Genomic DNA, 23,017 nt, shown 5'->3' with positions numbered 1-23,017 from the left:
TGATCTCTTTCCTTTCTTTTTTCTCTGTCCCATTCTCTTTTTCATTGTGCACATGACTTAAAATGGTTGTTCTAGCCCTTACTAAACTTAACTTTTTACTTCAAATGTCAAGTACCATCTATGAAGTCTGTCTGGTGTTTAGTTGAAACTATCAAGAATGAGAACGATGTTCAAACAGCCAATAAATTGGCTTTTTCTGAATCATCTTTGGACAGAGGGAGAGAGAGACCTGGGCACCAAAGTTCCATGGCATAAACACAGCTGTCCAGGCCCAGCCCTTACACACTGCTTTGTGCCTGGCAGGTCCTAGGGAAGGAAAGTAACATTTAGTTTTGATGCTAAATTGGTGTTGGAAAAGGTGTATCTAGTTCTGCTAAACACTCTACTGTGTTTCCATTTTCATCCTGATGTATTTAAATTTAAGAAAGCTTTTCTGCTTTAGATGATACTCAAGGAACATTGCAAGGATTAGAGTTCCTTATTTTATTTCCTAACTTTTCTCATCTCATTCTCTACCCAGAATTGTATTAAAAATAAATTCCCATACTACTTCAGGGAAAACCAGCATACACATGAAACTACTGTTCTCTGAGATCAACTTATCTCAGACAGAATGATTAACCAGCTCCAAGGAACATGGAAGTCCATTTCTTGTGAAAATTTCGAAGAATACATGAAGGAGCTGGGTGAGCTATGTTTACTTGCATATCATATCCAGTAAAAATGGGCATTTTGATAGCACAGAACTTGCTCTGTATAAAATAATATTAATCTTGGACTCCCTAATTTTTCACATAGGAAAAAATAAATATTGATTCAGTACCAGGATATAGTTCTGTGCAAAACTATGTTGGAGTTGACAATAATCTCTCATATAAGTTACCATTAATTTACATAAACTAACTAAACAGCAAGTGATTTTAATAAATGTTTTAAAACAAAAAAATACAACTATTTTTTAAAATGATTATTTTGTAAATGTTTGCTATAAGCTTTAGGGGATCTTCAGAATAAAGTTCAGAGTAGATTTTGTTTTTCAGCCTCTGCTGGCTACTGGCTTTCCTTAGTGTGTGCCAGCAATGCTCCAAATTTTGCTCCCATTTTCACACTGCTCTCTCTTCTTCTGTAGTATAGCATCCCTCTTCCTCCCTCTTAAAAGGAAATTTATGATTATGTTTGAGGTCTGCTCTGATAATCCAGGATAAACTCCCCATCTCAAGATCCTTAAATTAACCACATCTGTACAGTCTCCTAACATGTAATGGTAACATTCACAGGTTTCAGGGATTAAGACGTGAATATCTTTAGGAACCATTATCCAATCTGTCACATCCTGTGATTGTGTTTTATGATATGAATTCCATGAACTACATTATAGTATTTTCCCAATATATCCTCCCTTAGAATTTTAACTTAGGTATTGCAGTATATGTAATGCTATTTCTACTGAAAATACTCCTACATGTGCTGCACAGAGCTGTGTATACAAGGATGGTCACTGCATAATTATTTGTAATAACCAAAATGGAAACAAATGAATTGTTCATCAACAGGGAGACAGACAAAATAAATTTTGGTCTATACACACTGTGGAATATTATGTACTATGAAAAAGTATATATCTATATAGAGTGACATGGAAAATTTTCAAGACACAGATAAGGGGAAAACTTCCAAGACAAGATAAGGGGAAAAAGCAAGTTGAAAAACAGTAGATATAACATATTTTTTGAAATCCTATAAATAATGGTGATGCTTGCACAACATTGTGATGTTCTCAATACCACTGAATTGTAACTTCAAATGGTAAATATATGTTATAAATATTTTACCATAATAAAAACATACATCATTGAGGAAACAAACCCATATATATATACATGTAAGAATACAAGTGAAGAGCTAAATATCTGGCAAAATCCATACCAAAGTATTTTGTTTGTATGTGAGTGGATATAATTTTAAAATAGGGAGATGGTTGATAGCTTTAATCAGATTTTCAAAGGGGTTCAAAAATCAGTAAGATTAATAGCTACTGGACTAGTGAAAAAGAATACTCACTAAACAACAACTAGAGACAGATTTTTTTTCTGCAAAGATAGTCTATTTTAACATGTAATGGTGGAGCTGCTGGCTTGGGATATGTGAAGTCATGCACCATTAAATCTGTTCAATTCGCAAACCTCCTAGTTAGCAAAGAATTATACAGATAATGTTGAGTTTTTGGAGTCAACAACAGATTTAAGTATTGTATTGTAATATAATGTATTTGTAATTCTTTATGCAAAAAGATAATACTCCTTTTATCTGGTTTCCAGGTATAGGAAGAGCCAGCAGGAAACTGGGCCGTTTGGCAAAACCCACTGTGACCATCAGTACAGATGGAGATGTCATCACAATAAAAACCAAAAGCATCTTTAAAAATAATGAGATCTCTTTTAAGCTGGGAGAAGAGTTTGAGGAAATCACGCCAGGTGGCCACAAAACAAAGGTGAGGCCTACGACAGTCTTTCAGACACATTTCAAAAGAATGTTAGTCAGATACCATCCTCGGTAAGTAAGCAATTCTAGCAAACATATCTAAAGTCCTTAAGAGGAACTTTTGTCTAAAACATAGGTCTAAGGATGTCACATGTGAAGATACAAATCTTCTGGGATGCTTGTGAAAAATGCCTCCTGCTCACTGCCAGAGGCCCTGAAAATTGCATTTTTAATGAATCTGATGCAGACGCTTAGCAGACCACATTTTGAGAATCATTTCCCTAGATTACTGTTTAGTCCTCTCAGAAACAAAAGTTTTCCCTATCCATTTTGTAGCAGTTTTCCACACATAGAATTACAGTGAATAAACCTCGTATTAGCTGGCAGAGGTAAGGTTATGCCACTGTGACAATGAACCACAAGCCTGGAGTGAGTTAACACAATGGGGATTTATTTCTAACTTATAGTACATACGTAGTGTCGGGTGGCATTGGGGAAGTTTGTGTGTGTGTAGTGGAGTAAACAGGAAATCTGCTCCCCCTAATCTCTCAGGGATCCATGCCAAAAGAGGTTCAACTACCACCTGTGGACAACCTGGTCTTCTCCAACACCAGGATAAAGAGACATGGGCTTTTTATTGTCTCACCCTGAAAGTGCCACACAGAGTTTTCATTCATATCTCAAGGGCACATATCTCAGGAATATATTATTTATTTATAATATGTAATTTACTTCTACATGTATTGTTTACAGTCTTTTTGCCTACACCAGAATGTAAGAGCTCATCCAAAACAGGATTTCCTGTCTGTTTCACAGAACCCCGTGCTTGGTCATGACAGTTGTTCAATAAATATTTATTATTTGAATGAATGAACTCAATAGAGGATTGTTAAACTATATGGAGGGTAATATCCTGATAAAAGGAACTATCACGCCACTGTAATAGACAGTTACTAAATGAATATGAGAGTTTAAATTCTTGTACCATATAAAATGGAAGAAAATTTTTGACTTAAATGCTTAATATGGATTTCTATGCTAAATTCTTAAAAATCTACTAGAATAAAAAAGCTAGGTTGGGTGCGGTAGCTCATGCCTGTAATCCCAGCACTTTGGGAGGCCAAAACAGGAGGATTATTTGATGCCAGGAGTCTACGACCAGCCTGAACAACATAGCAGGATCCCGCCTCTACAAAAATCACAAAGATTAGCCACTGTGGTGGTGCGTGCCTATAGTTCCAGCTACTCAGGAGGCTAAGGTGGGAGGATTGCTGGAGCACAGGAGGTTGAAGCTACAGTGAGCCATGATTGCACCACTGCATTCCAGCCTGGATGACACAGTGATACCCTATCTCCAAAAACAACAACAACAACAACAAAAACTGGAAAATATTATTGGGATAAGAAGAGGAAAGAGGCCTTCTTTCTTTTAAGTAAGCTCATATAATGGGAGTTTGAATTAGTTTCACATGTATTATTATTATCATTATTATTATTATTATTTATTGAGACAGGGTCTCTGTTGCCCAGGCTGGAGTGCAGTGGTACAATCTTGGCTCATTGTAGCCTCAACCACCCAGGCTCAGGTGATTCTCCCACCTCAACTTCCCAAGTAGGTGGGACTATAGGCATGTGCCACAACACCTGGCTAATTTTTTATTTTTTATGGAGATGGGGGTCTCACTGTGCTGTCCAGGCTGGAGTTTCACACTTATTTTGAAAGTTAAAATGTATTTGTAACTCTTTATGCAAAAAGATAATACTCTGCTTACACAGTCAAAGATAAAAAGAACATTTCATGGCCGGGTGTGGTGGCTCATGCCTGTAATCCCAGCGCTTTGGGAGGCCAATGTGGGCAGATCACAAGGTCAGGAGATTCAAGACCATCCTGGCCAACATGGTGAAACCCCATCTTTACTAAAAATACAAAAATTAGCTGGGCGTGGTGGTATGTGCCTGTAATCCCAGCTATTTGGGAGGCTGAGGCAGGAGAATTGCTTGAACCAGGGAGTCGGAGGTTGCAGTGAGCCGAGAACGCACCATTGCACTCCAGCCTGGGTGACAAGAGTGAAACTCTGTCTCAAAAAAAAAGAAAAAGAAAGAACATTTTACTTATTCTTCAAGATAATATTACAGTTTTACTCTTGTAAAACCTTTTTTCTTCAGCAGAATTAGCCAACAATTTTACTGCTGACAAAGTCTTAAAATAAATAGGGTTGTCAACACCATTCTAAAACTACCTGAGAGTATTACAACAGCTAAAAAGAATTTGCCGCCTGATAAAATTTTAATGTTGAAATATGACAAGCTGATCTGAATTTAGTTTTTTCTGTTTTTCAGAGTAAAGTAACCTTAGATAAGGAGTCCCTGATTCAAGTTCAGGACTGGGATGGCAAAGAAACCACCATAACGAGAAAGCTGGTGGATGGGAAAATGGTGGTGGTGAGTTAGCCCATCCTGGCTTTCTTCCCACCTTCTGCAACGACTAATATAAACTCACAACTTGTTCTCAAACAATGAAAATGAATGCCATTTTCCTTGTTCTCATAGTTTAAAAGAATGAGAAAAAAATTATGAGATAAATGTATAATCATAAGCATTATATAAAATGTGTGTGGATTGAGCAACTAAAAAACTAAAGAGAATGAAAATATTATGCAGCCTAATCCTTTGACTCACAGGTAAAACAAAGCAAGCATGTATTTGTGCAATGAAGATTTTAGCAGGGGTTGAGGGTTGTTGCCAATCCTCTACTCCACTCCAGGATTAACTTCTCACTGTTTTTCCATCTCAACACCAAACAAAAACATGAAAAGGAATTCTAGACCAGGGATAAGAAGCTGAAGTGGTGTTTTTTTTGGTGTATGAATGAGTTAATACATGTCACTATCATGTCCCTATGTTTTCATATATTAATATTATTTCCCAATTTCCACAATAATCCTGTAAGGTAAAGCTTATTATCCCATTTAACAGTGAGGAAACTGAAATTCAGACATTGACTTACCTAGGGATATGCAGCTAGAAAAATGTGATGGTACTGGGAGGAGCATCAGGTTGTTTTCATTGAACACTCTATATTTTATAGAATCCATCCTGCTCCCTTTCATATGGTTTCCCAGGTCACCTTCCCCACTTCTCCAGAGTAGAAGAATGTGTGTTCATGATTTTCCTTCTCCCAAACCCCCACCTATACCAAAATGAGTAAAAAGGTAACTTTCTACATAATATAAAATAGTTCTAAGGGAATATGCAAGATTCGTGTGTAGGTTACAAAAATCTAACCTTGTTTCTTAATACAGTGATTTTTTTTCTTTCTACAATGAAGAGTACATTTTATTCCTTATAAATTCAGAAGGGGAAGACTAAGGATGATTGATTTTATTGCTGTTTATAATGACATTAGCCAATAAACAGAAAGCTTTTATAGTTCATTAGGAAGAACACTACACTCAGAATCAAAGGATGTGGATTTCCACCCCTGCCATTCAGTACTTATGTGACTTTGGACAATTCATTTAATCTCTTCAAGATTCAGATTCCTTGCCTTCAAGATGTAGACAGTGTCTTTGCCAAAGGTTTTCTGAGAGAATTAAGTATCATCATGTGTATATTAGTGCCCTGAAAACCATAAAATACTACATCAGTGTAAGCTAGTATTATCATTTAGAAAGTGTAGAGTATGTAAAATAGCAAAATGCATCAATGTTGGCATTTAAAGTATTTAAATAAAAACTTAAATTCCAAATTGTATGCCTTGCTTTATACATATATAAACATTATATACACCCGAAATATACCACATATATGTGATTCACCATACATAGGTTATACAGAACATGGCAAAACCAGCTAACAGATAGGTCCTATCTATAGTCTATATAGATCTATCTATCTATCTATCTATCTATCTATATATATATATTTTTTTTTTTTTTTTGAGACGGAGTCTTACTCTGTCATCCAGGCTGGAGTGCAGTGGTGTGATCTTGGCTCACTGCAACATCCACCTCCCAGGTTCAAGTGATTCTCCTGCCTCAGCCTTCTGAGTAGCTGGGACTATAGGCGCATGCCATCATTCCCGGCTAATTTTTGTATTTTTAGTAGAGACGGGGTTTCACCGTGTTGGCCAGGCTGGTCTTGAACTCCTGACCTCAGGTGATGTGCCCACCTTGGCCTCCCAAAGTGCTGGGATTACAGGTGTGAGCCACCGCGCCCGGCCTCTCTTTCAATATTTTTAAGGAATGTATGTGTGGATAGTACTTAGTTTGCACTTTTCTAAATGTTAATTTCCCTAACTATACTGAAATACCTCATATTTCTTTTGTCTTGTAGGAAAGTACTGTGAACAGTGTTATCTGTACACGAACATACGAGAAAGTATCATCAAACTCAGTCTCAAACTCTTAAGGCTTTCTCAAGCTGTCCTCCAAACTACTGAGGTTGTTTAAATAAAACTCCAAAGTAAAATATTACGACTATTAATATGAGAGAGCCTTTCTTTGCACAAGCATCAATAATTTTGCTTGCCAAATTGCACATGCCTGTATCATGTAGTACTTTGGCATTCGCGGCCATGAGAATCCAGGATGATATATCCTGTTCAATGCAAGGCTGGGATAATATTTTCAGAGAGGCACTTCATGTTGATTTTTTTCTTATGATGCATTTTATGTCCACCCTCTAAATTCAACATAATCTGCACTTTATTGAGAAAATAATATTTTTTAATAAATAGAATACAGCGCACCTTGCAGGTACACCTCAGTTATATATGAAAAGATAAGAAACCATGTCTAGAACTAAGGCAGTAATTGACATTCTAATGTAATACTAAACTGTTATGACAGAGAACTCCATATCCACTACCAACATCACTGAAAGAATATTCTGTTTTATTAGCACAAAACCTCATGCACTCTCAGGCTTAGGAGGGATTTTAGAAACTGTGTGGACTGAACACTTTATTTTGTGGATGGGGGAACAGGCCCGAGTCAGTTAATTGTACACTTTACTATCACTCAGATGGTTTCAGGAAGAATTAGAACCAGAATCCATGTTGCCCAGTTATTAACCTTACAACCATAACAAAGTGAACTTAGATTGGAACAGTTAGGTAGAAAGAGGTTTATGGTGTACAATTATGAACCAAGTGTAATACTACATTATACCAGTGAATAAACAAGCTTCCATTTGTCTTAAAATGTGTAGCAGGATGCCACAGCTGAGTCCAGATGAGGATATAGAGTTTTACCGTTTGAACGTGAGGCCTGTCATTGCTTATTTGTCTGAATTGATATATGGGGGATCTCAGTCGTCTGGTAGATGTGGAAGAAGTGCTTGTTTATTTTTTGGTGTACTGAAATGACGAAGAGGACAATGGAAGACACACAAAGATATCTGTACCCTCAGCTACTTGGACTGGACAGAGAGAGAATTCGAGGCAGACGCTGAAGGAGCAGTTTTCCTGAGGCCCTGTGCATGGCTGTGGATGTGAGCAGCTCTACTGCAGGCCCAGGTAACAGCTTGCTGCAAAGACAGAGGAGAAGCAGTCCCCCTATTGGAAAGGAGCCCAGCACTGCTCTGACACCTCCACAGTCATTAGCTATGGGAACTTTGAAAAACGGTGCTCCTGGCTTTGGCATTAGGGTGTCTTGCCTACTGTGGTCATGAAGATACTCTTGTAGGCAATAAGAACCAATGCAGGAAGCCTTGTGCTGAAGGGATAGTTAGCAGATACCAGGAGAAGCCAGGAAAGACATCCCTGTTGACTCTCAGGAACACCTGGGGGCCAGGGGCTGGGAGAAGGATGGACTTTCAAGGGCTAGAGTTTTTCATGAACAGGAGCATGACATTGGATGTAGGTGTTAATATGATTTCATTTGTCAACAATCTGATAAAATCTAGGGATGTTTGAGTACTCAACTGAAAAAACAACCACAAAAATACAACAACAGCAACTGCACATTTCCAGGAGAGATGAGCAGCATGCCTCCTGTCTTCTCATTTCCTTTATGCAGTTGAGAATCATTAAAGTAGAAAGTCATTTACTGTGGTTGATCGAAGTGCATATCTCTCAGGGATGGTTGGGAAACTGATCTAAATAAACCAAATCAAACAAGACATACCACAGCTCCAGAGTGATGTTGTAATTCAGGATTTGCTGCACATCTGCTGTGCACCAGACACTGCATGAGAGCCGGGGATAGAAGGAGAATGAAGTCGTGCTTGCTGCTCTTGATCAACTCCATAGAGAAGTGATATATTAGAAAGACATCACATGGGTGTACTAATCTCCAGGAATGTATAAGCAACAGAGTATAAAACAAATGTTTCTTTTCTTTTTTCTTTCTTTTTTTTAGATGGAATCTCGCTCTGTTGTCCAGGTTGGAGTGCAGTGGTGCAATCTTGTCTCACTGCAACCTCTACCTCCCAGGTTCAAGCGATTCTCCTGCTTCAGCCTCCCTAGTAGCTGGGATTACAGGTACACACCACTATGCCCAGCTATTTTTGTATTTTTAGTAGAGACAGGATTTCGCCATGTTGGCCAGGCTGGTCTGGAACTCCTGACCTCAACTGATCCATCCACCTCGGCCTCCCAAAGTGCTGGGATTATAGGTGTGAGCCACACGCCCTGCCATAAAACAAATGTTTCTACTTGGAAAGAAAGATTTAAAACCACTTTCTTGGTGAATAATTGCCTTGCCCAGGATGGAAGACAACTAGCAATAGGGCGGCAGACATATCAGCATGAATGGACTCCTATCACTCCTTTTCATGACATCTCTCTTTCTGGGCCACAGCCTCAGTGCAGTTTGCATTAATTCAGCTCAAGTCAGTAATCATCAGTCAAGATATTTAAGGAATATGGAGTTATTCCTAGTGAGGCATAACCTGTTCTTTTTAAGCTGGGAAAAGTTTGGGGTTTTAAACAAAACCATATTATTTGATTCAGACGTAGCCAAAATATTGCTAGAACAGAAATTTAAAAAACACCAACTAAAGAAAGAGAAGGCGGAGACGGTCTTCGCGGAGAGTCGTTGGGGTTTCCTGCTTCAACGGTGCTTGGACGGAACCCAGCGCTCTTCCCCTAGCCCGGCCGGCCGCCCATAGCCAGCCGTCTGTCACCTCTTCACCGCCCCCTCAGACCGCCCCAAGGTCCCCCCGCCGCCGCCCCAGCGCCGCCGCTGCAGCCGTCTCTCTTTAGTCGCCGCCATGGCGACCCCGTCCACCTCGCAGGAGCGCCAGAACTACAACCAGAACTCAGAGGCCGCCATCAACCGCCACATCAACCTGGAGCTCTGCGCCTCCTACTTTTACCTGTCCATGTCTTATACTTTGACCGCGATGATGTGGCTTTGAAGAACTTTGCCAAATACTTTCTTTACCAATCTCATGAGGAGAGGGAACATGCTGAGAAACTGATGAAGCTGCAGAACCAACGAGGTGGCCGAATCTTCCTTCAGGATATCAAGAAACCAGACTGTGATGACTGGGAGAGCGGGCTGAATGCGATGGAGTGTGCATTATATTTGGAAAAAAATGTGAATCAGTCACTACTGAAACTGCACAAACTGGCCACTGACAAAAATGACCCCCATTTGTGTGACTTCATTGAGACACATTACCTGAATGAGCAGGTGAAAGCCATCAAAGAATTGGGTGACCACGTGACCAACTTGCGCAAGATGGGAGCACCCGAATCTGGCTTGGCAGAATATCTCTTTGACAAGCACACCCTGGGAGACAGTGATAATGAAAGCTAAGTCTCAGGCTAATTTCCCCATAGACGTGGGGTGCCTTCCCTGGTCACTAAGGCAGTGCATGCATGTTGGGGTTTCCTTTACCTTTTCTATAAGTTGTACCAAAACATCCACTTAAGTTCTTTGATTTGCACCATTCCTTCAAATAAAGAAATTTGGTACCCAAATAATTAATAAATAAATAATTAAAAAAAAGAAAGAGGAGGCGTTTAGGTTTATTTAACAGTAGAATTAATGTTGAATATTTCCTGACTATAAGTTTGGGAAAATCATGTTTTATTTGAATAAGTCAATTGACAACCTGAGATGGAAAATGAAATAATAACAATGATAACAGCTGTTGTTGAGTCTTGCTAAGTGTCAGGCACTATGTTTAAACTTTCTATGCATAACTTCATTTTCTCTTTGAGATTAAACTGAGACTCAGATAGGCTAAATGGTTTCCTTAAAGTTCCTCAGCTAATCAATACCAAGGCCAGACTTCAAAATAGGTCTTAATTTCTGGAGAAGCATGCCAGAATGCATCTCCAGAAATCAAGAAAATAATTATTAGAGTTTCTTTTAGAGTCTTTTTATGTAATAATGAATATGATAAATAAATGCATTATTAAAACTACTAACCTGAACTTGTAAAGCCTGAGAAATCCACCCTACATGAACTCTTATGCCCTGAACTGATCAGAAAGATTACTTTTTGGAGCTGTAGATTTAAGAAGCAGAAAACAGCTGGGTGAAGTGGCTCATGCCTGTAATCCCAGCACTTTGGGAGGCCAAGGTGGGCAGATCATTGGAGGTCAGGAGTTTGACACTAGCCTGACCAACATGGTGAAACTCCATGTCTGCTGAAAATACAAAAATTAGCCAGGCATGGTGGCACATGCCTGTAATCCCAAGTACTTGGGAGGCTGAGGCAGGAGAATTGTTTGAACCTGGGAGGCGGAGGATACAGTGAGCCGAAATTGCACCATTGCACTCCAGCCTGGGTGACAACAGCAAAACTCTGTCTCATATGAAAAAAAAAAAGAAGAAGAAGAAGAAGAAGAAACAGAAGCAGAAAACAACCAAATGTTGATTAATTGTGTTGTGGTGGCACCTCTCACCATGGTATCCCATCTACACAACAGTTACCACAGAGCTCTTTAAGGACACTCATGCTCCTCTCACTTATTTCTCATACTTTAGTGAAGGAAGTATCTTCTGGGCCTAGCATAATGATAGACTATTCCCAAATTCTAATTTCCTTAAGATTTTGGATTCCTTCTCTCTGTCAGACCAAGGAAATTCTAGAATCTCAGTCTCATTAAATATCAGTCTGCTGTTGAGCCCAAGTTTCAACTAACCAAGTCAATTAACCAAGTAAATTGTTAGAGATAAATTGTTAGAATAAATTGCTAGCTGCACAAGCTAACAATTAAATGAAGAGTCTCTGGTAAATGAAGTCATATGAATAAAGTTGGACTAATGAAGTGTTGTAGTTTGTTCTCCTTGGTTTAATATCCTTAGAATCCACTCCAATGTGTATTACCCAGATCTCTGTCAATATAAATGAACATCTTTAAATTCTTTTAGAGTATAACGTTTCCTCCAGGGTCAGACCTTACCCTTGTCCTAGAACATGGGGAGATCTTATCTAATTTTGGTTGTAGTGGCAACCATGTATGGTTGCAGTGAGTCCTAGGGAGCAAGGCAACTGCTCCAGATAAGGCCATCAAGCAAAAAGAGTTAGTCTTTTCAGACACTGAAAGGCAGTTTGCTTCTACTGTCAAGAGAGGCTCAGAGTGATTCTAGAGCTCCAAATTTTCAGCTTCTTCTGTGATCACCCAGATGTCCCCATTCCAAGTGTCATTATTTCACTCTTTCCCAATGACTGCCCTAGTTTTCAAGTGAGAAACTTAGTGAAGACGTGAATTCAACTTACATTGTAACTCTACCCCAAACAACTAAATTTTGCACCTCATTGTCAGCAAAGTCAGCTCTGCCATTATAAAAATATTAATTTTAGGTCCTTGCACATGCTTTCTAGTTCTCTGAACATGACTTAAACTGAGAGTATAATGATATGAGTTTGTCATTTTCTTTGGATAAGAACTCCACAGCATTCAAAAGAAGTCATTCCATTCCATTCTTGCCTTCATGGACAAGTGCTACAGCCATCAGGATACACACTTCATCACAATCAATACACATAATAATTAGTCTAACTGTGATGCCATTACCACTTCATTTTCTATTAGCAAGGAGCTCAACCCTACTTTGAAGACCAAGGATGCAACCAACTTAAACCACAAATCTCATCTGCTATGGTTTGAAAGTTTGTACCCACTAACACTCATGTTAAAACTTAATCCCCAATGTGGCAGTATTGAGAGGTGGGACATTTAAGAGGAGATTAGGTCATGAGGGTTCTGCCCTCAAGAATACATTAGTCCATTCATGGATCAATGAATTAATGAGTCAGTGAATTATGGTGGCTTTGTAAGAAGAGTATGAGAGACCTGAGTTAGCGTGCTCAGTCCCCTCACAATATGATGCCCTGCACTGCCTCAGAACTCTGCAGAGAGTACCCACCAGCAAGAAGGCTCTTGCCATATGTGATCCCATAATCCTGGACTTCCCAGCCTCCATAACTGTAAGAACCACAGAAGACCCTGAATAGCCAAAGCAATCTTGAGCAAAAAGAAAAGGACAAAGCTAGAGTCATCACACTATTTGACTTCAAAATATGCTGCAAGGTTATAGTAACTCAAAAACAGACACATAAACCAATGGAACAGAATGGAGAACCCAGAAATAAATCCATGTATTTATAGCCAACTGACTTTTGATAATGGCATCAAGAATATTCAGTGGGAAAAGGATAGTATTTTCAATAAATGGTGCTGAGAAAACTATATATCCATATGTAGAAATAAAAAAACCAGACCCTTTTCTTTCACCAAATACAAAAATCAAATCAAAATGGATTAAAGCCTTAAATGTAAGACCTGACACTATACAAATACTAGAAGAAAGTATTGGAGAAATGAATTGGCCTGGGCAAAATTTTTTGGGTAAGACCGTAAAAGCACAGGCAACAAATACAAAATTGGACAAATGAAATCACATCAAGCCAAAAAGCTGCTGCATAACAAAGGAAGCAATCAACAGAGTGAAGAGACAACGTACAGAATAGGAGAAAATATTTGCAAACTGTTCATCCATCAAGGGATTAATAAACAACATATCTATGGAATTCAAACAGCTCAACAGCAAAAAAGCAAATAAACTGATTAAAAACGGGCAAACAATCTGAATAGACATCTCTCAAAAGAAGACATCCAAATGGGAAACAGGCACATGCAAAAATGCTCTGCATCACTAGTTATTATGGAATGCAAATCAAAGCCACAAAGAGATAACATTTTACCCCAGTTAAAATGTATGTTATCAAAAAGACAAAAAAATAACAGGTGCTGGTGAAGATGTAGAGAAAGGGGAATGCTAATGCACTGCTGGTGGGAATGGAAATTAGTACAGCAACAGTGAAAAATAATATGGACTTTCCTAAAAAATTAGATCTAAAAATAGATCTACTATATATTTCAGCAATCTCACTGCTGGTATATATTCAATAAAAAAGAAGTCAGTATATCAAAAAGATATCTGGATGCCCATGTTTATTGCAGCACTATTCAAAATAGTCAAGATATGGAATCAGCCTAAGTGTCCATCAATGGATGAATGGATAAAGAAAATGTGGTGTAGATGCACATTGGAATACTATTCAGCCACATAAAAAAATAAAATCTGGTCATTTGCAGCAACATGGATGGAACTGGAGGTCATTATGTAATGACCTGTGCCTGGAAATAAGCCAGGCACAGAAAGACAAATATCACATGTTCTCAAATGTGGGAGATAAAAACGTTTATCTCATGGAGGTGGAGTGCAGAACGATAGTTACTAGAGGCCGAGAAGTGGGTGGGGGTGATGAAGAGAGGTTGGTTAATGGGTATAAAAATACAGTTAGACAGAAGAAATAACTTCTAGTGTTTGATAGCACAGTAGAGTGACAATAGTTAACAATCATTTATTGTATATTTCAAAATAGCTAGAAAAGAAGATTTTGAATGTTCTCAACACAAAGACATGGTAAGTATTTGAGGTGACAGATATCCTAAATACCTTGATTTGATCATTGCACATTATATATATGCATGGATCAAAATATCACATGTACCCCATAAATATGTACAGTTATGTATCAATTAAAAAAAACTGAAAACAAAAATTCCTTTTCCTTATAAATTACCCAGTTTCAGGTGTTTTGTTATAAGCAACAGAGAATGCACTCAGACATTATCTTTAAAAACTTACTCCTAGTACTAATTTCTTTATCGCTCTGGGTTCAGTCAGGACTTAGAAACCATACTGGTTATATTATGTAATAATAGGGAGAATTTAATATGAAGATTTGTTAACAGGTATAAAAAGCTTAAATGGCATTAAAAGAACATTAAGATTTCACACAAGTAGCAACTTCAGAAAGCAGGTGACACTTAAGAATGTGTGTGTGTGTGTGTGTGTGTGTGTGTGTGTGTGTGTGGAGACGGGGTCTCTCTATATTGCCCAGGCTGTTCTTGATCACCTGGCTTTCAAATGATCTTCCCACCTCAGCCTCCCAGAGTGCTGGGATTACAGACACAAGCCACTTCGACCAGTAAGAGCTGAAATTTAGGCCTCAGAGGAGGCACTGCTCCTGTGGGGCCCCATCGGGTTGGGTCTGAGCTGTATGAGAAGAGGGAGAAGGTTCCAGATGGTTTGTGCTGGTTTCTCTGAGGCAGTTCCATGAGGTTGGCTCAGAGACAATAAAAAATTGTGAACTGAAATTAATTGCAGCAACTGTAACCTACTGCTGCTGGCAGCCTAAAGAAAGATTGTTGAGGTCATGCTGATGGGAGCAGAAAATATGACACTTGAGTAAAGCTATGAAGGCAGAGAGAAAATGAGCCTGGCATATAACTCAGAGGAGGGCATTCTAGGCAGAGGGAAGAGACTGTATAAAGGCCCTAAGGTAGGAGCATGCTGTGATTGAAGACAAGAAAGATATTAAGTGTGGCAGGAGTAGACAGAGCAAGGGAGAGAGTAGCATGAGATGAATGCAGAGAGATAATAGTAGAGACAGATTATGGTGTGCCTCATAGGCCATTGCAAGAACTTTGGCTTTTACTCTGAGAGAAATGGGAGCAACTGGAAAGTATTTAGGGGACGAGCGACATAATCTGATGTACAGTTTAAGGGAATCATGGCTGTTGGGTTCAAAAACTCAGAAGTAAGTCAATTAGGAAGTCTTAACAGTATTCTAGGCATGTGCTGATGGTGCCTTGCAGTGGGGATGAGAGTGGAGAGAATGAGAAGTAGTAAGACTTTCTAAGTTAGAGCTACAGAATGTATTGATGGATTGCATTTGAAAGCAGGAGAGAGTTAAGAGTGATTTAAAAGTTTTTGGTCTTAGATCCTAGAAAGCTGCATGTCATTAAAGGGCATTATATCTAAACTATGCCAAAACGATTGCCTGATTTTATAAGTACACTGAAAAACTAAACAATATGAGACAGAACCTATTGAACTCATCTTTAAAAAGTGGCTAAGTTGCTAACCTGTTTGCCTAGAAAACATTAGAGACTTCCCTTTCTAGCCAAGATGGAGTAAAAGGGGCCAGATTTATCCTTCCACCTGAAACAACAAAAAATGGACAAATTATATGAAAATTGTTTTCAAGACAAAGGATATCACCCAAAAAGAACAGTGATTCCAGAGAGAAGAAAAACGAATGAAATCAGCTCATTGCCTCAGCCCCTTAGTACACCTTTAGGAGTACCAGCACCAGCTCAGCCACCTACTCTCTCCTCTGAAGTCTGAGTCCCAGCTTTATAGGACCCCTCCTCCAAGCTTTTGCATTCTAAAACTCCGTCCCTTTCTTTTGCTCCTGCAGCCATATGGGTAGTAGTTGAGTCCTGCTATTACTCCGTGTTACCTCTGTGTTATTTTTTTAGTTCTCCAATACCAGCTTCAACACTTCCTTGTTTTAAAATCTCTAATGTGTGATTTTTACTTTTCTGACTGGTATAAAATGCTTATGATGTGTCAAACAATGTACTAAGTCACTTACGCTATCTTAAAAATTTTTAGTAAAACACAATTTGGTAGATAAAAACCATGCTTATTTCATAATTAAGAAATTTATGTCTCAGAGAAGTTAAATAATGATGCTTATAGTACTTCCAGGATTGCAGTCCATTTCACTGTAAAGGCTTCATCTCACTGTAAGTGCTCCCTATCACTAAGGAACACTGTAGCTGGACAAAGGGCTTTGGAAAAAAAAAAGTGAGGCTTTTGGCATTACTTCTAGGATTATGGCTAAAGCCAGGATTATTTCTATTTGCTTTAAAAATTTCATTTGAATGACTTTTTAACTAGAAAGCAACTCTTCCATACAAAATATATGAAGAATATGTATTTTCTTCCATATAAAACTCTTTCCATATAAAATATAGGATATAAAAATGCATTCCAAAGCTAAGAACTGGTAGCAATCTCCTCCATGATTGGATGATCTACTCTATTTTGGTAACTTCCTAATCATTTACCTCTGGTAGATATTGAAGGCTGGGGAAGGGATAAAAGATAAGCTGGCCTCAAGAATTCTGTAAATATTATTCCAATGCCTACAATGAAGTATTACGAATCCTTTTTTGCTTGATTTTTGGTAGTGGTAGTTTGGTGACCTTTGAACACCAAGAACAAGTTTATCAAACGTGGAACACAGAAGTTCTTACATGCTGGGTACTAGATCTAATACTTGGCAACCTTTGTCTATTCTCTTGAGGGCATCTAAAGAGTGTTTCAAAATAATAAAGTCCTAGAAGGCCACTACTTGGAAACATTTGGGTAACTTAAAACAGTTCAAGTCTGCATCATTTTGAGTCTAGATTCTAGCTACTTTCTTCCCTTGTGATACTGCTCTTTGTTTTGTTTTTGTTGTTGTTTTTTTCTCCTAGACAGTTACTGACCTAAGATTCCCAAATCCTACACAAATATAGAAATGTAGAGAGTTGGCATATTGTGGCATTGAGGGTTATAGGCATACCCCTTTTCAATTCTCTATTCCAGCACCTGCTTCCTTTTCCACTACTCCAGGACTGACAGGGGGAAAAAGCTCTGTTCTTCACCACCTCCTCACATTAGAACCTCAAAGACATTTTCTTAAAGAACAATGTTGTAAAAATGGAAGATATGCATTACTGAAATAAGCTTGTATTAATGCTACACTGCATGCATAGATGAGCTAAAGAAGAATGTTGGGACTGGATTCTAACCGTGATACAGTCACAAGGATTCAATTTACCCTCATCCCCTAAGTGGCTAGAATACTAAACAAAATATATGAAGAAGCTATTTTCAGATATTGGAGAACAGGATATGCAGGAGGATCATGATGCCTTAGGAAAGTGTAACATTGGAGGTGAACCTCCACCATCCTCCCAGCTTTCTGCCTTGGGGCTTATCCCCAGTGGCCATGCAGGGAGCAGGGTTACAGGAAGAGCGCAGTGGCCTCACTGAGGTGAGGAGAGATATTGAAAGGAAGAGATTCTGGAGAGGAAGATAAAATCTGTGGGATAAAGACCTCTAGAAATAAGTATGGAGAGTCTTCTTTATTCTTGGCGAAATCCCTAGCTGTGCATGCATAGAGTAAAACTTCAATGAAGCCATGGAAAGAATGACCAGAGGGCTGTCAACTGAACAATTCCTGGGGCTTATACAGGGCAGAGAGTTGTTGAATCTGTGGCCAGAGTGGAGATGGTCAGTACTCAACTGGGGCATTCAGAAGAGACCTCAGAAAGGTATTGTCTTGGTACTAGGGCTGAACTACCCTTGAGTAAAGGCTACACTAGACCCACCTTAACAAAGCTTAAAAACAAGCATTGGAAAGAGGAGCTTATCTGCAAGTAACTTAGATTCCTGTCAGCACAAAGACCAATGCTATTTAAAGGAAGACAACAAAATTCAGGCATTCAATAATATTACAGTCACAATGTCCAGGCATCCAGTCAAAAATTATTATACAGGACAAGAAGCAGGAAAATGAAATCTATAATCAGAAATAAAATCTCTTAATAGAAACAGACCCAGAAATGACAGAGACGATGGAATTAGCAGACACAAATTAAAACATATAAATATGCTCAAATACTCAGGGATTTGATGAATTTGAGCATAATGAAAAGATAAATGAAAGATAAAAGTCCTAGAAATAAAAAAATACTATAACTGAAATGAACATTTGCTGGATAGGATTAAGAACAGATTAGAAACTAGAGGAGAAAAGATTAGTGAACTTGAAAATGCAGCAATAGAATCTATCCAGGCTGAAGCACAGACAGAAATGAAGACTGAGAAATCCTTTGGCTAAAAAGAGCTCCCTTGCCCAAGTTTAAATACATTCCCAGAGGGAGGGGCAGCCATGACCCAATGGCTGTCTGATATGAGGGTATAATCATTCCAGGATGTGGGCACAGCTGTTAGCCTTGTGAAACCTGCGCTCCTGGCAGCTGGGCTTATGTGTGCCTCATCTTGGACATGGGATAAAGGAGTACAAGGCAGCATCCACTACATTGTTTTGTTTGTTTGTTTTTGCTTTTTTGAGAAATCTTGGAATTGACTATGGAGTGTTACAAATAAACTCTGATTTATGCAAATCTCTTCTATGAAAACTCATTTAAAAAGAAAAATCACAATAGTCTTTTTTGTTTTTGATACAAAGGGCTTCCTTTAAATTCTTACTGCATTTTTTTAAAAGTTTGTAAAACGAATTTACAGACAACCATAAATTATTTAAAAACAAAGCTGCTTTTCTTGACAAGTAAGCTCTAAGAGGGTAGGGATTTTTGGTTGTTGCTTTCATTTATGCTTTGTTGTTGTCCCAACAGTGTCTGGCATACCTAGAAATGCTAAGTATTAATAAATACTGAATGAATAAATCAGTGAATCAATTAGGCTCTGTTAAACATGAAATAGTATTTTCTATTGTTTTCCTCAAGGTGGTGCTGTGTAGTACAGTTTAAGGGTCACCTTTAAAACTGTTTTTTTTTCCTAATATAGCTTCGATATTTTCTTTTATTAAGTAATTTTTAAATTTTCCCATCTCTCTGATTTTCCAGTTTTTTAGATTTATGTTATTTGTGGGCAGAGGCTTACTAGATTGTCAGAGGCATTGGTTTTCTTGCCTTTTCCTCCCCTTGTTTATCTCTACCTAGTTGTACAAGCAGACTTGCCTTTGAACACTTCCTGAAAGATATTACATCTACTGCTTTATTGCTACCTACTCTCTCTATCATTTATTATAGAAAGATTTATCTAAAGATTTATCTAAAGGCTTTCATACATTTAATGTTCAAGTTTTCATTTCTCTGTCTCTTCTTTGTTCTAGATATCTGTTGCCCAGTATTTTTCTCAGTCGAATTTTAAACTGACCAGTTTCTTTGTTAAATAACTTTATTGAGATATATTTGACATAGAACAAACCACACATATTTAAATTATACACTTTGATATATTGTGATCTATGCATACACCTGTGAAACAATCACCACAGTTAAGATAATGAGCATATCCATTACTCCCAAAAGTTTCCTCCTGCCCCTTGGAGCCCCTTTCCATGCCACTCCCCCTGTCTTTGCCCCACCCCATCTGAAGGCAATCACTGATGATCACCTCCCTTTCACTATAGATCAGTTTTCATTTTCTAGAGTTTCATGTAAATGGAATCATACACTCCTTTCTCTTGTTTTTTTCTGGGTTTTTAAACTCATCATAATTACATGTATCCTTCTTCATTTCTTTTTATTTCTGTGTAGTATTTCTTTGTATAGATACCATAATTTGTTTATCTGTTCACTTATTGGTATACTTTAGGCTTATTTATGTTTCTGCCTATTGCAAATAAAGCAGCTATAAACACTTATGCATAGACTTTTCCCTGGACACTTATTTCTCTTGGATAAATACCTAGGGATGGAATGGCTAGATCATATGGTAAGTGCATGCTTAATTTTAAAGAAATTTTCAACCAATATTTCAAAGTGGATATACTATTTAACGTTCTCACCAGCAGTGTATGAAAGTTTCAGTTTCTTCACATCCTTGCCAACATTTGGGTCAGTCTTTTTCATTTTAGCTATTCTAACATGTGTATAGTAGTGACTGTCCTCTTTTTATTATAATTTTTCTATGTTTAGATACATTTCCAGATTTTTATAAGTTCTATGAAATCTTATATATACTGACCCTAATTATTAGACATAAAGGTGAAAGGTATGAATGAAGAAAATGTCTTTTAAGAAATTGGGGGAGTAAAATTATGATGGGTTATTCTCAAAAAGATTGACTCTAGAGACAATAAGGTCCATGTGTTAGGTATTAGCCTCCCATATAGGAGAAACTAATACAGGTCCAGGAGGAATAATTTGAGAGATATCATGAAAGCTTTTCTTCATTCCCCTTCTCCTCTGAGATCTCCTATCAGGAGAACTCTAATGACACATTTTCCCTTTGACTCTTCAAAATGTTTCTATCTTCAAGAGTTCCATTTTGAAACCAAATACTACTTAAAGGAAAAGGACTACCTTAGGCCCAGTTGTCACCTAACACTGGATGAGTTTAAGTTTTGCAAGGTCTTATGGGCAAGTAGCCTTATGGTCTACAGGCTATTGATGTAACTGCACCATCAGGGCAGTATCTCTCCTTTTTGCCCTCCTACAAAACTCTAAAGATTTCAGGCTACTCATAAATGCAAATACCTGACTGAGCTCTGTGGAGCTAAAAGTGTGCTATGCCCATTCCACTGCTGCAGATACTCTGTTTTACCATAGATATTGTGCATTCTTTCACATTGTTCATGAAAAATTAACAATCTAAGCACAGGTGAATGCAAATCTAAAACAAATTTATCATAGCAAATATGTCAATAATTGTCAACTCTATGAGCACAGATAATATTTCTCTTTTTTATTAAAAAAAGCATCTTTAATTGATTCCTCACATAACTTTTTTTCCAGATTGTTCTTATGTTTTCTTTTTGGCTGATATTCAAATTCAGGAGATACACAAATAAAATACAGTACATACACAAATGAAATGCTAATAAAATCATCTCTACGGAACAAAGGCAGGATAGTCTATCAGAGGAATAAAAGCAAATGTGAATAAGGGATTTTTACTCTCCAAAACTATAGGCTTCATTTGGCCTTGAGAGAGCCATTGGGCAAGGCATCTTGTGACAGGAGCCATAGGGATGTTGGTAGGGCTATGAGATAAGAGCAGTATACATAACCCTCACCTAGAACAAATGGGCAGAGCTCAGAAAGAGACATGCCATTGACAATGCTTCTCCTGGCCACAGGGTTTTCTGTGCAGCCTCCCATGGATCAACATACCAGTTGGTCAACCCACACATCAGTATTTTCATCCTTTAGAAGCAATGATGGTATTTGCACTGGGAACTGTGATCTATGTATTAATGGGGCAGCATGAGTCAACTGTAGTGAATTTTCTAAATAATTATTTATTTACTTTTAAAATAAACTTTATTTTTAAAGCAGCTTTAAGTTCACAGCAAAATTGAGTTGAAGATACAGTGATTTCTCATCTACCTTGTCTCTACACATGCGTAGCCTCTCCTATTACCAACATCCCCCACCACAGCGACACAGTTGTTACAACTGGACAACCTACACTGACACATCATTATCACCCAAAGTCTCTGGTTTATGTTAGAGTTCACTGTTGGTGTTGTACATTATATGGGTTTGGACAAATGTATAATGACAACTGTCTACCATTATAGTATCATACAGAATCGTTTCACTGCCCTAAACATCCTCTGTGCTTATTCATTCCTCTCTTCCCCCTAACTCCTGGCAATCACTGATCTTTTTCATTTGTTCCAGGATATTATATAGTTGGAATCGTGCAGTAGGTAGCCTTTCTTATTGATTTCTTTTACTTAGTAATGCATTTAAGTTTCCTATGTGATTTTTCATAGCTAGATAACACATTTCTTTTTATCACTGAATATTCCATTGTCTGCATGTACCACGGGATATCCATTTACCTACTGAAGGACATCTTGGTTGCTTCCAAGTTAGAGCAAAATTATTAATGAAGCTGCTAAAACATCTATGTGCAGATTTTTGTGTGGACATATGTTTTCAATTGTTTTGGGTAAATACCAAGGAGCGCAGTTGCTTGGTATAGTGATGACGGGGAGAGTAAGTTTAGTTTTGAAGTAAGCTGCAAAACTGTCTTCCAAAGTGGCTGTACCATTTTGTACCCACTGGCCATGAATGAGAGTTCCCATTGATCCACATCCTCACTAGCATTTGGTGTTGCAGTGTTCTGAATGTTCTTCATTCTAATAGGCGTGTAGTGTTGTTGTTTTATTTGAAATTCGCTGATGACATATGAAGTGGAGCATCTTTTCATATGCTTATTTGTGACCTGTTTATCTTCTTTTGTGAGGTATCTGTTCAAGTGTTTTGCCCATTTTTAAATCAAGTTATTCATCTTCCCATTGTTGAGTTTCAAGAGTTATTTGTACATTTTGAATAACAGTGTTTTATCAGATACATTGTTTGCAAATATTTTCTCCCAGTCTGTGGCTTGTCTTCTCATTCTCTGGACAGTGTCTTCTGCAAAGCAGGCATTTTTTAATTTTAATGAAGTCCAGCTTATCA

The 23,017-nt window shown here is 38.0% G+C and overlaps 1 protein-coding gene, 1 long non-coding RNA gene and 1 pseudogene across 4 annotated transcripts in view; 2 read left to right on the top strand and 1 right to left on the bottom strand.

Annotated features, from left to right (window-relative positions):
• The window catches only part of FABP12 (fatty acid binding protein 12), a 36,499-nt gene extending 29,499 nt beyond the window's left edge, over window positions 1-7,000 (top strand). For both annotated transcript variants that reach the window (XM_034966276.3, XM_055116686.2), the window contains 4 exons: window positions 521-686; window positions 2,319-2,491; window positions 4,822-4,923; window positions 6,817-7,000. In XM_034966276.3, the coding sequence (XP_034822167.1) occupies window positions 614-686; window positions 2,319-2,491; window positions 4,822-4,923; window positions 6,817-6,891 (423 nt within the window). In that variant the 5' untranslated portion in view covers window positions 521-613 and the 3' untranslated portion in view covers window positions 6,892-7,000. The remainder of the gene's footprint in view (window positions 1-520; window positions 687-2,318; window positions 2,492-4,821; window positions 4,924-6,816) is intronic.
• Window positions 1-23,017, bottom strand: part of LOC134730985 (uncharacterized) — a 304,042-nt gene that overhangs the window by 145,191 nt on the left and 135,834 nt on the right. The gene's annotated exons all lie outside the window — the stretch shown is intronic.
• LOC100973866 (ferritin heavy chain-like) lies at window positions 9,682-10,426 on the top strand (annotated as a pseudogene).

Source organism: Pan paniscus, chromosome 7, assembly GCF_029289425.2.
Source record: "Pan paniscus chromosome 7, NHGRI_mPanPan1-v2.0_pri, whole genome shotgun sequence".
In the NCBI taxonomy this organism is placed as follows: Eukaryota; Metazoa; Chordata; class Mammalia; order Primates; family Hominidae; genus Pan; species Pan paniscus.
The sequence above is the reverse complement of the archived record's forward strand: the minus strand, read 5'-3'. Positions and strand labels throughout refer to the sequence as shown.